This window comes from Nycticebus coucang, chromosome 9, assembly GCF_027406575.1.
Source record: "Nycticebus coucang isolate mNycCou1 chromosome 9, mNycCou1.pri, whole genome shotgun sequence".
Lineage (NCBI taxonomy): Eukaryota > Metazoa > Chordata > Mammalia > Primates > Lorisidae > Nycticebus > Nycticebus coucang.
Window position 1 is genome coordinate 127,491,757 of NC_069788.1, and position 12,578 is coordinate 127,504,334.

At 37.9% G+C, this 12,578-nt stretch overlaps 1 protein-coding gene across 4 annotated transcripts in view; it reads left to right on the top strand.

The window, feature by feature from the left end:
* Nucleotides 1-12,578, top strand: part of ARID4A (AT-rich interaction domain 4A) — an 84,669-nt gene that overhangs the window by 8,608 nt on the left and 63,483 nt on the right. For all 4 annotated transcript variants that reach the window (XM_053602352.1, XM_053602353.1, XM_053602350.1 and 1 more), the window contains exons 6-8: nt 7,323-7,402; nt 7,492-7,586; nt 11,182-11,314. In XM_053602352.1, coding sequence (XP_053458327.1) covers nt 7,323-7,402; nt 7,492-7,586; nt 11,182-11,314 — 308 coding nt within the window. The remainder of the gene's footprint in view (nt 1-7,322; nt 7,403-7,491; nt 7,587-11,181; nt 11,315-12,578) is intronic.

Sequence of the window (12,578 nt, forward strand, 5' to 3'; positions counted from 1 at the left end):
CTTGGGAGGCTGAGGCAAGAGAATCACTGGAGCCCAAGAGATTGAAGTTATGAGCTATGCCGCCATAGTACTCTGCCAAGGGTGACAAAATGAGATTTTGTCTCAAAAAAAATTGTATTTTAAATTACTTCGGTGTTTTTTATTTAGGAAAGTTATAGTGCATGATTTTTAAAAGAAAAGTCAGTGAAATAGTATTATAAATATGCCTTAAACTTTTTTCCATAGTTGCAATTAAAATTGCATAGCTGGAATCTTACTGTATTGCTGCATGTTTTATATAAGGGTAGGGTAGATAGATGTTGCCACAGAATTTATGAATTGAAAACATTCTCGTCTTAGCGGACTCAAGACTGGTTGGTCAGAGCTTGATTTTGGACTGTGATACAGTATGGGTTCTCTTATTAACAGCTTTCAAGAAAAATATTTATGCTGTTAATACGAATGCATTTTATCATTCCGTTCACTGGCTTTTTTTGTTTGTTTGTTTGTTTGCAGTTGTTTTTTTGTCTGGGGCTGGGTTTGAACCCACCACTTTTGGCAAATGGGACCGGCACCCTACTCCTTTGAGCCACGGGCACCACCCCTGTTCACTGGCTTTAAGAAGCTTTAGTGAGCTCTAATGAGAAGCGACAATTGTAATAATACATGTAAGATAAAACCTGAAAGTAGTACTTCAGTAGTTGCTAGCATTATGTTGATGAGAAAAGCAATAGATAACATTGCCAAATCTTCCAAATCTGAGGGATAGGCTTTGGTTCAAGATTGCACTTGCTGTGTCTTACCCTGTGGTAGTAGTGATTTGCTGTGTGTGACTACTATTTCCAACCCCTTATTCTTTTTGGACCTCCTAGAAGTTAGCGTTGGTTTGCTTGGTGCTATTTTTCTGAACTACATATATTTAGGAAGCTTAGTTGTGGCTATTAATATTTGTTACAGATTCAAACTTCATGTTTAACTCTTAGACATCCAGGAAATACAATTTTGATATCGTAAACAAAGCTCTAGTAAAAATTATAGGAGTTGGTATGTGTAGAATCATGGGAAAATATACGGTGCATCTTCAAATATTAGTATTGTGTCCCATATGGTAGTCACTGTCAAGGCTGTACTCAGATTCCTTATGAAGATTTGCTGATAGAATGCTGCTGCTTTGCACAAATATTACCTTTCAGATTTTCACACTGGTGGTGTTGCATCCCAGAAAAATTATTCAGTTATGAGAAGCAATCTCTGTCCTCTATGTAAGTGACATTTTAATGTTTCTAAGACCATGTTGTTACTGAGCATTCTCTGTGGTGATTTTCTGTGTTGGATAATTACATAGGAAATTATATAATTCTTGTTCTCAAAGAGCTTTAGAATCTTAATTGCATACAGTTGAGGTATAAACCATTAGCGTGCATAAGAATCACTTGACACTCGTATAGAAAAATGAGAGTTTGAGGATCCCAAACCTCTCCATTATAGGAGCTCTGGGGATGCCAGGGCAAAGATCTTTCTTTAAGGATATGGGGTGAGTCTGATGCAGATACTTAGGACAACAGGGAGAGACAGATTTATTTGGGAGATAAAATCAAAATATTGAAGATTTTGCACTTACATATATGAAAATTAATCATGTTAATCTCAAAAGTTTCGAATTTTGAGAGTACTGTTCACTTTAACCCACTTAATACAACACTCTGCTATAAAGAACATGTAGGTATTGAAGATTGTGGGCCACACATAGAATGATCAGAATACAATAATTACTAGCTGGTTTAAAAAGATGGCAAAGGCTGGGGAAATGTGCACTCTCTCATAGGTCATGAACTTGGTTTTTTTTTTTTTGAGACAGAGTCTCAGGCTGTCACCCTGGATAAAGTGCTGTTGCATCATAGCTCACAGCAACCTCCAACTCTTGGGCTCAAGTGATCATCTTGCCTCAGTTTTTCCATTTCTCGTGGAGATGGGGCCTTGATTTTTTGCTCAGGTTGGTCTTGGACTAGTTAGTTCAAGAAACCACCCACCTCAGCTTCTCAGAGTGCTACGATTACAGGCGTGAGCCGCCACGCCTGCCAGTTTATGAACTTTCTATATTTTTCTTTCATTGAGTGCCTACTCCCTCTTTGATTTAATTGCTCTTTCGGGAATTTTTATAGATTGTTAATTCCTGGCAAAATATTACATAGATAAAATTATAAAGTTATACAAAGTATTAATGGTCTTCATGACCAGTTTTGGTTTCATGAGTTACCAGAATTATGAGTTACAATTATGTCAAATTATTAAAATGAAACAAAAGAATATACCACATTGCTGGTTCTGATCAAATGCGAGTGATGATCATTTGTCATCTAAAGTTATCATTAATGGGCTGGGCACGGTGTTTCACATCCTGGCACTTGGGAGGCTGCAACCGGTGGATTGCCTGAGCTCACAGGTTCCAGACTAGTCTGAGCCAGAGCAAGACCCTGTCTCTAAAAATAGCTGGGTGTTGTGGCGGGCACATATAGTCTCAGCTACTCAGGAGGCTAAGGCAAGAGAACTACTTGAGCCCAGGATTTTGCGGTTGCTGTGAGCTTTGATGACAATATAGCACTCTACTAAGGGCGACAAAGTGAGACTCTGTCTCAAAAAAATAAAAATAGGAGATTGCTGATCTAATATGACTTGACTTTTTAAAATGTAACATGTACTTCCTTGGTCTTTAATCATGAACAGTAGATAGCCCCAGCTCAGAGTTTTTTTGTTTTTGTTTTATTTTGTTATGAACATTAGAAATATTTTCTGTTCCTGTTATAAAACAGTGCTTCCTGCCATAGTTCATTGATAATTCATAATTTGAGGGGTTTTTTGTTTGTTTTTATTTTTTTTGTTGACTCCGGGTCTTGCCAAGGATGGAGTGCAGTCATATGATCATAGCTCACTACAACCTCTAACTCCTAGGCTCCCAAGCTGCAGGGACTACAACCATATGCCACCATGCCCTCCTAGTTTCTTAAGTTTTTTTGTAAAGAGGGTATCTCTCTCACTAAGTTGCCCAGCCTGGTTTTGAACTCCTGGCCTTAAGTGGTCCTCCAACCTTGCCCTCCCAAAGTGCTGGGATTATAGGTGTGAACCACTGCACCCAGCCATTTAGTTCTTATCCTTGCATTAAAGCTGAGGAATCTATGACAGATGGAAGTGTGTTATTTGTTCAGTCATTTAAAAGTTGTCAAAATTAGGATTAGAATTCATATTTCCACTTAAATGTTGCCATTAATGCCTGGTAAATATAGCTGTCAGTGAGACATCTTGAAAGTACTCTTATTTTACCTTTTTGTAATATAAAATAACATATATTTGAAGAATGATGCAAGTGTAAAGGAATGAAATGCCAATAATTTTAGTAATTTACATATACAATATACATACACATATATATCAAGTTTAACACTAAACTTTATTCTGTCACTTGTATATTACTTTTATATTTTAGGTATTCAGTATAAAATGTCTGATTTCCTTAAGTACTAAGTTTGACAGTTGATATCTGATGTGTCACTGTGACACTTCTTGTTTTATTTTTATTATGAAAGTACATCCTCATTGTTTCAAGTGCATGTTTTGGCTTGTGATTACCTTTGGAAATTTTTTTGCAGTAATTTTTGAGACACCGGGGATAAATCAAACATTCATTTTTTTTTTGAATATTAGTTCTTTCGTGGAACCATTGCAGCACAGACTGCTTCCCAACAAAGTGTTTGGGAAGGATTTGGCTAATGAGCACACAGTACGTTGATGGTTTGAGAAGTTATGGTGATTTTAATCTTGAAAATGAGCCTGTGGGTGACCTGAGACCAAGGTAGATCATGATGAGCCAAAAGCTATATTGGAAGGGAGTCCATCTCAACCCATGTGTGGATTGCAGCAAGGTTTGACATCATTATTCTGATAATATTGGACCATTTAAAACAAACTGGCAAGGCAGAGAAGTTAGACAGAAGAGTTCCACGTGAAGTAAACCAGCATCAGAAAAGAAATGGTCTCGAAGCTTGTCTTCCTTTGCTGTCATGACATAAAAGTGAACCATTTTTATACCATGTTGTTGTGTGTGATGAAAAATGGATTTGGCACAGTGATTGGATAAAGACAAAAGTGCCCAAACATGTTCCCAAACCAAATATACATCAAAGAAAGCTAATGGTGTCTGTTTTGGTGGTCCACTACACATGAAACCTGGTCAACTGATGACAGCAGATGTCTACTGCAACCAGTTAGGTGAAATGATGAGGATGCTTGTGATTAAGCAGCCAAGATTGGTCAGTAGAGATGGGCCAGTCCACTTGCAAGACAGCACTTGACCACATGTCCCACAAGCAGGGCTGCTCAAATTATAGAAGCTGGACTTGGAAACTTTCTGTCTCCCACAATATTCACTGGGCCTTGCACCAACTAACTACCACACCTCCTGGGCTTTGGACCACTTCTTGCAAGGAAAAGTATTCAGCCCTCAACCAGCTGTGGAATAGGCCTTTCAGGGTCTCATCACCATCAGCTCTCCAGGCTTCTTTGCTGCTGGTGTAGAGGCAGTCCTTGGGTTACGAACAAGATCAGGTCCATAGGTTTGTTCTTTGGTTGAATTTTTATGTAAGTTGGAACAGGTACATTTACCTATGACTTATAATAGCCTCCGTGCGTTGTATATCTGTCAGATGTTTGCAGCCTGGGGATTTACTGTAATAGCCTCCATTCATAAGTACAAGTTGCACCTAAGTTGGATGTTTGTAACAAGCTATGGTTAAGATGGCAAAACTGTGTTGATAGTTTAAATGTGTACTGTGATTCATTGTAATGGTTCTTGTTTGAGATGTAATAAACTACACTTTTGATTTGAACTTGGATATTTCATATTTAACTACCTATAACAAATGCTTAAGACCCAGACTTCTTGTGCCTGTTAGTGATTGTTTTGAACATTGGTTATAGTTGATTTCATGGAAGTACTACTTAAATTGAGTAGAAGAAGCGGTTTAGATTAAACTGTTGAATTGATTGAATTTTGTGGAAAGTGCTGCAGGCTTATAAGGCTTTTTATTTATTCAGACCCTTTTATGAAAAAATGTATTAACCAAAGTGAACCACAAAATGTTTTCAAATTCAAGTAGTTACTCCACTAACAAGAAAGTCATTCATTAAGGAAAAAAGTAGTAAGCAACAAAGAAATCTGTTTAGCCCTGTGACAGGCTTTAACTCATTGTTTAATGGCCTTAGTATATTTAGAATTCTTAGACTTTAGAATACTAAGACTTAGTCTTCTTGTGGTATTTTGTTAATGTAATTACATATTTGAGTTTTAATTTATTGAGTTTCCAGATTCTTTGTGTCTTTTTTTTTTTTTTTTTTTTTGAGACAGAGTCTCCCTTTATCACCCTCGGTAGAGTGCTGTGGTGTCACAGCTCACAGCAACCTCAAACTCTTGGGCTTAAGCGATTTTCTTGCCTCAGCTTCCCAAGTAGCTGGGACTACAGGTACCCGCCATAATGCCTGGCTATTTTTGTTTGTTTGTTTTAGCAGGCCCAGGCAGGGTTTGAATTCGCCATCCCTGGAGCATGTGGCCGGCACCCTGACTAGAGAGCTACTCCCCAGCCCCCTTATGATTCTTTGAACGTGTGCTTCAGGAGCTTTTAATTTTCTCCACATTATCTCCTGCATGAGAGTCTAAATTAGATATCTTTAGTCTAAGAGGAAGAACTGATTGAAGTGAATAAATATTGAATATATTAAGTGCTTTTGTATAATTTTCTTTTAAAAACTTAGTCATTAGCTGGGCTCAGTGAATCTGAGCGTTCTGGGAGGCCGAAGTGGGTGGATCACTTGAGCTCAGTAGTTCGGGACCAGCCTGAGCAAGAGCGAGACCCTGTCTCTACTAAAAATAGAAAAACTAGCCAGGTATGGTAGCACAGGTATGGTACCAGCTACTTGGGAGGCTGAGGCAAGAGGGTCGCTCGAGTCCAAGAGCTTGAGATTGCTGTGACCTACGGTAACACCAAGTTACTCTATCCAGTGTAGTGGGACAGAGTGAGCCTCTGTCTCAAAAAAAAAAAAAAAAAAAAAACCTTGGTCATTAAAAAGAAATATATGATTTGTTTACAAAGTGTTTGCTAATAAAGCATTCTTTTTTTAAAAGAAGAAAATTCAGGATTGTAATTATATAAGTAACCAATTAAAATACTGTATGATATTATTAAATCAAGGTAATGTGCAAGTTCCCTTTATTAATACTAACTTATTTTGTTAGAATGGAAAAGCATTTAGAATTACAAAAATTAGGATTAAATCATAATCATTTTTATACATCATATGCTTTCCTCCAAATATATTCTTTTCATAAGACATACAGACATTGCTTGAATAAATATGTGCATTTTAAGTGTCTGAGGTAAGGATTCTATCTTTTATTTCTTCATTACTTGGGTAATTAAGTACCTTCTAAGAGCTTTTAAAAAAATAAACTTTGTAATTTTATATCTGATGTTTCCTAACAACTGTTATTTCTAAACTGCTTACGTTCTTTTCTAGCAAAAGATAGAATTCGAATTTTAAGACTTTAGGATTTGGCAGCCAGGTATTTGTATGATGGTAGGTTATTATGCAAAGAAGTAAAAGCCAGAAAGTAATTCAACAGCATTACTAAGATTCACACAGTTTCTAGAAATTAGGGATGCTTCAATGATAACTATCCTGGGAAAACCCACAATACCGCTCTTTAGAAAATAAGGGTTTTGCGGGCAGTGCCTGTGGCTCAGTGAGTAGGGTGCCAGCTTCATATACCGAGGATGGTGGGTTCAGAGTCGGCCCTGGCCAAACTACAACAATAACAAAAAAATAGCTGGGTGTTGTGCCTGGTGCCTGTAGTCCCGGCTACTCAGGAGGCTAAGGCAAGAGTATCGCCTAAGCCCAAGAGCTGGAGGTTGCTGTGAATTATGACACCACGGCACTCTACCTAGGGTGACAAAAAAAAAAAAAAAAGAAAGAAAAGAAAATCAGTGTTTTGCTCATTCTTCTAAGATTACAGGTAATTTAATATTTGTGCTTTGACGAGGTTCCTAATGAGTTAAGGTCATTCTATAGAAGTCAAAAAAGCAAATGGAAATACTTTAGCAGTTGTAGGCGGCCATTTAGCCTGTGTTTGGCATGCAAGGAATGAAAAATGTGGTATGCTCATTTTAAAAGGTTTTGGAAAATGACTAATACTTGTTCTTACAAATGCTAAGTTCTAATTAATAGTAGTAATAGCACATTCTGTGTCATTAATTTTTTATTTAATCAGTGTGGATAAATTCTCTTCTATCTTGTAGTGTTTGATGATGGTGATGAGAGAACATTGAGACGAACCTCTCTTTGCCTGAAAGGGGAGAGACATTTTGCAGAGAGTGAGGTAAGATGACCTGGAGGAGCTGTCTGGGTTGAACAATAGTTACTGACCCAAAGGTAAAGTGTGGTTTAATTTGTCTGTTTCTTATCTAGACTCTTGATCAGCTTCCATTAACAAATCCAGAGCATTTTGGAACTCCAGTAATTGCAAAGAAGACAAACAGAGGAAGGAGGTCTTCTCTTCCCGTGTGAGTTTCTTCATATATGGTATCATGACACTACAGTTATTGCAACATTAAACAAGTGATTTTCTTAGACTGACTAAATTTGTTTGCGTAACCTTTCCATAGCATCTTATATCCTGCAGTTAGATGTTTTACTTTGAGTAGACCTTGTTCTTAATTCCCATTACCTTGCCCAAGAATTACCATACTTTCCTGTTCAAAAATGCTATCCGTACGCCTATAATCCCAGCACTTGGGAGGCTGAGGCGTGTGATTCCCTCAGCTCACAGATTGGAAACCAGCTGAGCCAAAGCGAGACCCCCATCTTTGGGCATTGTGGTGGGTGCTATTAGGGAGGCTGAGGCCAGATTTCTTAAGCCCAAGACTTTGGGGCTGCTCTGAGCTATGATGCCATGGCACTCTCTACCCGGGGCGACAAAGTGAGACTCTGTCTCAAAAAAAAAAAAAAAGCTATTTGTTTTAAGTTACTTTGTCTAACTCCCTAATTGATATGATGATTTTCCTGTTTTTATTGAGTATATGTGGGTTTTTTTCTTTTTCTTTTGAAAATTTCAAACATAAAAATTGCAAGACTAGTACAATGAACTTCTACATACTCTTTATCTGGATTCTCCAAATCAGACATTTTTTTACACATTTGTTTCATCATTTCTTCTCTTTATATACATATACATGTTGTAATTATTTTTTGATTTTATAATAGATTTGTTTTGCTGAACTATTGTAGAGAAAGTGGCCAGCGTCAGAACTCTTTGCTAAAGTATATACTTTACAACAGGGGTGTCCAACCTTTCAGCCTTTTTTTTTTTTCTGCTGCTGCACATTGGAAGCAGAACAGTTGTCTTGGACCACACATCGAATACACAAACACTAACAAAAGCTGATTAGCAAAAAAATGTCCGTGCATACCTTTTCCGTTACCGGACAACACAGATAAGCAATAAAAGTCCTCACAAAATCAGTACGTAGCCTGTGGGCTGCAGGTTGGACACCCCTGCTTTAAAACAAGGAGATTCTGTCACATAACGATGGAATGAATATCAAATTCTGCACATTTAACATTGATGGAATACTGTTACCTAGTAAAACATAGTCACTGCTTCATGTTTTGGCAGTTATCCCAATAACAGCCTTTATAGCATCCCCGGAGCCCTGTTATTCCAAGGTCCAATACAAGATCAAGCATCACATTTAGTTTGTATGGTTCTTGAGTCTCCTTTCATCCAGAAAAGTCCTTTATCCTTTTTTTCTTTTTCATGACATTGATATGTTTGAAGAATGAGCAAGTAGTTTTGTAGACTGTTCCTCAGCATGGCTTATGTGATTTCTTTTTCACTATTAGATTCGAGTAATACATTTTGACGGTAATATTGTGTAAGACAGTGGTTCTCAACCTCCCTGATGCCACGGCCCTTTAATACAGTTCCTGTAGGTTGTGACCCACAGGTTGAGAAGCCCTGGTGTAAGGCGTGCTGTGTCCCCTTTAAGGCAGGCACATTAACAAGTGTGTGTTACCAATTTGTGCCATGATTGGTGATAGTGTGATCACCTGGTTAAGGTGGCATCTGCCAACTTTCTCAACCTCAAAGTTACCATTTTTCCCTTTTTAACTTAAAAACAATGTTTGGAGATACCTTGAGACATTCAGTGGTATAATCACCCATTGATATTTGTGCCTACATCAGTTAGTACTACTATGACAGCACAAGGTGATATTTAAGTTTTCATTCCTGCTGTCTTTCCTAGTTGTCATTAACTGTAATGGAAATCTTTTCCTAATCACCACAGTGGATTTGTGGATTCTGATTTCACATAATAGATTATAATTCATTGTTCCAAAATTCGTTTTGTTGCTCAAGTTGTCTCAGATTTAGCCAATGGGAGCCTTTTGAGGCTGGCTTCTGTGCCCTTTTGATAATGTTCTCACCATTTCTTGAGCACTTCACTTTGTGGCCTGACAAGGCAAGGAGAGCTCATATTTTTTTCCTGCTCTAGCCCTGGATTTGGCCATTTCTTTAAGGGCCCCTGGTTCCTTTTGGTGGGAAGTAATATTCCAAAACCAGGATGCAGGTAATATTCATTGCTACCAGGGAGTATACTGTGAAGATTTTAGACAGCAAAGTCAAATAATACCTAAGTGACAAACCAGAAAGTAATAAAAGACCTTCGAGAGCCCCAAGTAGAAACCTCACCTCAGTGACTTACCTAGATACCTCGCTTAGGGAAAATTATTTAACCTCTTTGAAGTTAAGTACATACATATATTAATGCTATAATCTTCACAAAAACGTACCATATTCCTAGTTCATAGCTAAAGAAAAGGGGAATGATAAATATCTTGCAAGTTTTTGTGAGGGTTAGGTAATGTGTGTACATTTATCAGCATGTTGTAAGTACTCTACATGATATGTATTTCATAAATTGTTAATACCCAGTATTTTATTTATAAGCTAGTCCAATGGTCTTTTACTGAAAGCATCCTTAATTTTAACAAGTTGAGTCATGTGGTTTTTCAGAGAGCAACAGATTTAAGATGGAAGGACCGGAAAAACTGGTAGATACGGTCAGTAAAGAAAGCCCTGTGGGGGAGTTGGTGACCAACCAGCCTGTAAGGAAGATGACTAAAGCCATGAGAGATGAGGAATTAAGTTGTTTTAAGCTATTTAATAAGAGTTAATGGCTCTGCATACTTTGGTAAACTCCAACGGTATTAATGTATTGCAGGATATCTTCAAGAAGATGTCAAATTATTCAATATGTATTCATCCAGAATTCAGCGGGGCATGGTGGCTCATGCCTATAATCCCAGACTTTGAGAGGCTGAGGTGGGAAGATCACCTGAGGCCAGGAGTTCAAGACCAGCCTGAGCAACATAGCAAGACCCTGTCTCCACCCAAAACAAATGAGCTGGGCCTTGTGCCACGCTGCACCTGTAGTCCCAGCTCCTCAGGAGGATTGCTTGAGCCCAGGAGTGCCAGGTCCCAGTGAATGCACCACTACATTCAATCTTGTCTCAATTAAAAAATAAGAAGACCTACTCATTTTATTTAAAAAATTATGGGCCTTCATCCCGTGCACTTGTCAGAGAAGAAAAGAAAAAAAATAATAGGCTTAAAATTAAAATATGTATTGTTGATGCTTAGGAAAAACTTTAGTTTTCTAAATAAGTTACCTAAATAAATCTTCATATGTGTTTTAATGAGATCTTCATAGCCATGTAGAAAGTTAAATTATATGGTATCTGGCTTAACAAGAAAAGGGCAATCTTTTATTTTTTAAAAAATGTGTGGTCCAGTAAGTACTTAATGGTTGTATAATTAGGCTTTTCTGTCCCAGCTGGTGGTTGGCAGGAGAGCCTAAGACCAAGTACTCATTGATCTAGGGAAGTGGACTCAGAGTTACCATAGCCAGCTTAGGACTCTGCCCTTCTGTGAGGCTAAGGAAGTGTCCATCTCTTCAATTACAACAAGAACGAAGAGGCTCCTGCTGCAGGGTAATCCATTAGGAATTGAATTGACCGTGTTAAATTCACACCACGCTGACTGTACCAGATAATGGGTTCATGTTTGGATGATGATCAAGTTATTCTAATTTTTAGCACTGAAGACGAAAAGGAAGAAGAAAGTAGTGAAGAGGAAGATGAAGACAAGCGACGTCTCAGTGATGAATTACTGGGAAAAGTTGTAACCGTGGTGTCTGCTGCTGAGAGGACTGAGTGGTATCCTGCTTTGGTAAGTAAGAATTCTGTGCAGAGTTAACTGACCATGTAAATATTCATTTAGAATGGATTTTTTAAAAGCATTTAAAATACTTTGAAAGTATTGGGACAAGCACAGCACTTGGGGAGGCTGAGGCAGGAGGCTCATGTAAGCCCAGGAATTTGAGTCTGCAGTGAGCTGTATTCTCCCTTCTACACTCCAGTTTGGGCGACAGAGCAAGACCCTGTCTCCTGAAATAAAAAGTATTTAACAAATTTGGACTTTCTTGGAGATTTAAAAATTGAACAGCCATTGTCAGGTCTGGAACATTTTGTTATTTCTGAACTATTTATTGGGCTCTTTCACTTCTTCCCTCAAAAATGTGCCCATTAGCCTCTGTTTACATTATTCCCATTACCCTGGATTCCCTTAAATTGATTCTTAAATTTTCCTTTACTAAATTCAGACTGATTTTCCAGAAGGAAAGTTTTATAGAGAAATCTTTTAAAAATACTGATTTGATCATGATAGCTCTGTTCTTTTACGAAAGGCAACAGAACTTCTACTGAGTCTGCCTAATTGATCAATTTTGCATTGTTTGTGCAAGCTCTTCGTTTCTGTGTGATTTTCAGTGGAAACTGAAGTTTTGTCTTCTACTGCCCCTGTGTAACATACTTCACTTGTGTAAGCCTTTTACTCTTCCTTAATCAGTATTTACTGAGGATCTGCAGTGAGTTCATCTTTCTTCTGAGTTCCTGAGAAGAGAAAGAGATTTGCAACACATTGCCCTCAAGAAGTTGCTATACACACAAGGAGATTACACAGTAATTAAGGAGTATATAGTAAATTAAAAAACATTTTTTCTATACATTGGAATAGGACCAGGAGTATTGAAGAGGAAGGGTTACTGTCTTGTAAAGATCACGTAAGTTCTACCCTTCTCTGTACAGTCTCCTGCTAATAAGTATGCTCCTTCTTTGAGTTTTGATATCACTTATCTCCAATAATAATAATAAATGTGGCACAAAAATGTATCTCTTTAAAGAGCTAAAGCCATTTTTAAAAAATTTCTATGTACACGTGAATATATATTACTTAGTTTCTAGATGATAAATTTACATAGGAAAATTTTGAAAATCCTTTGACCTTGTCAGTTGTATAAGCAGATAAGAAAATGGATTTGGAGCCGGGCGCTGTGGCTCACGCCTGTAATCCCAGCACTGTGGGAGGCTGAGGAGGGAGGATTGCTTGAGCTGAGGAGTTCGAGGCTTGTCTGAGCGAGAGTGAGACCCCGACT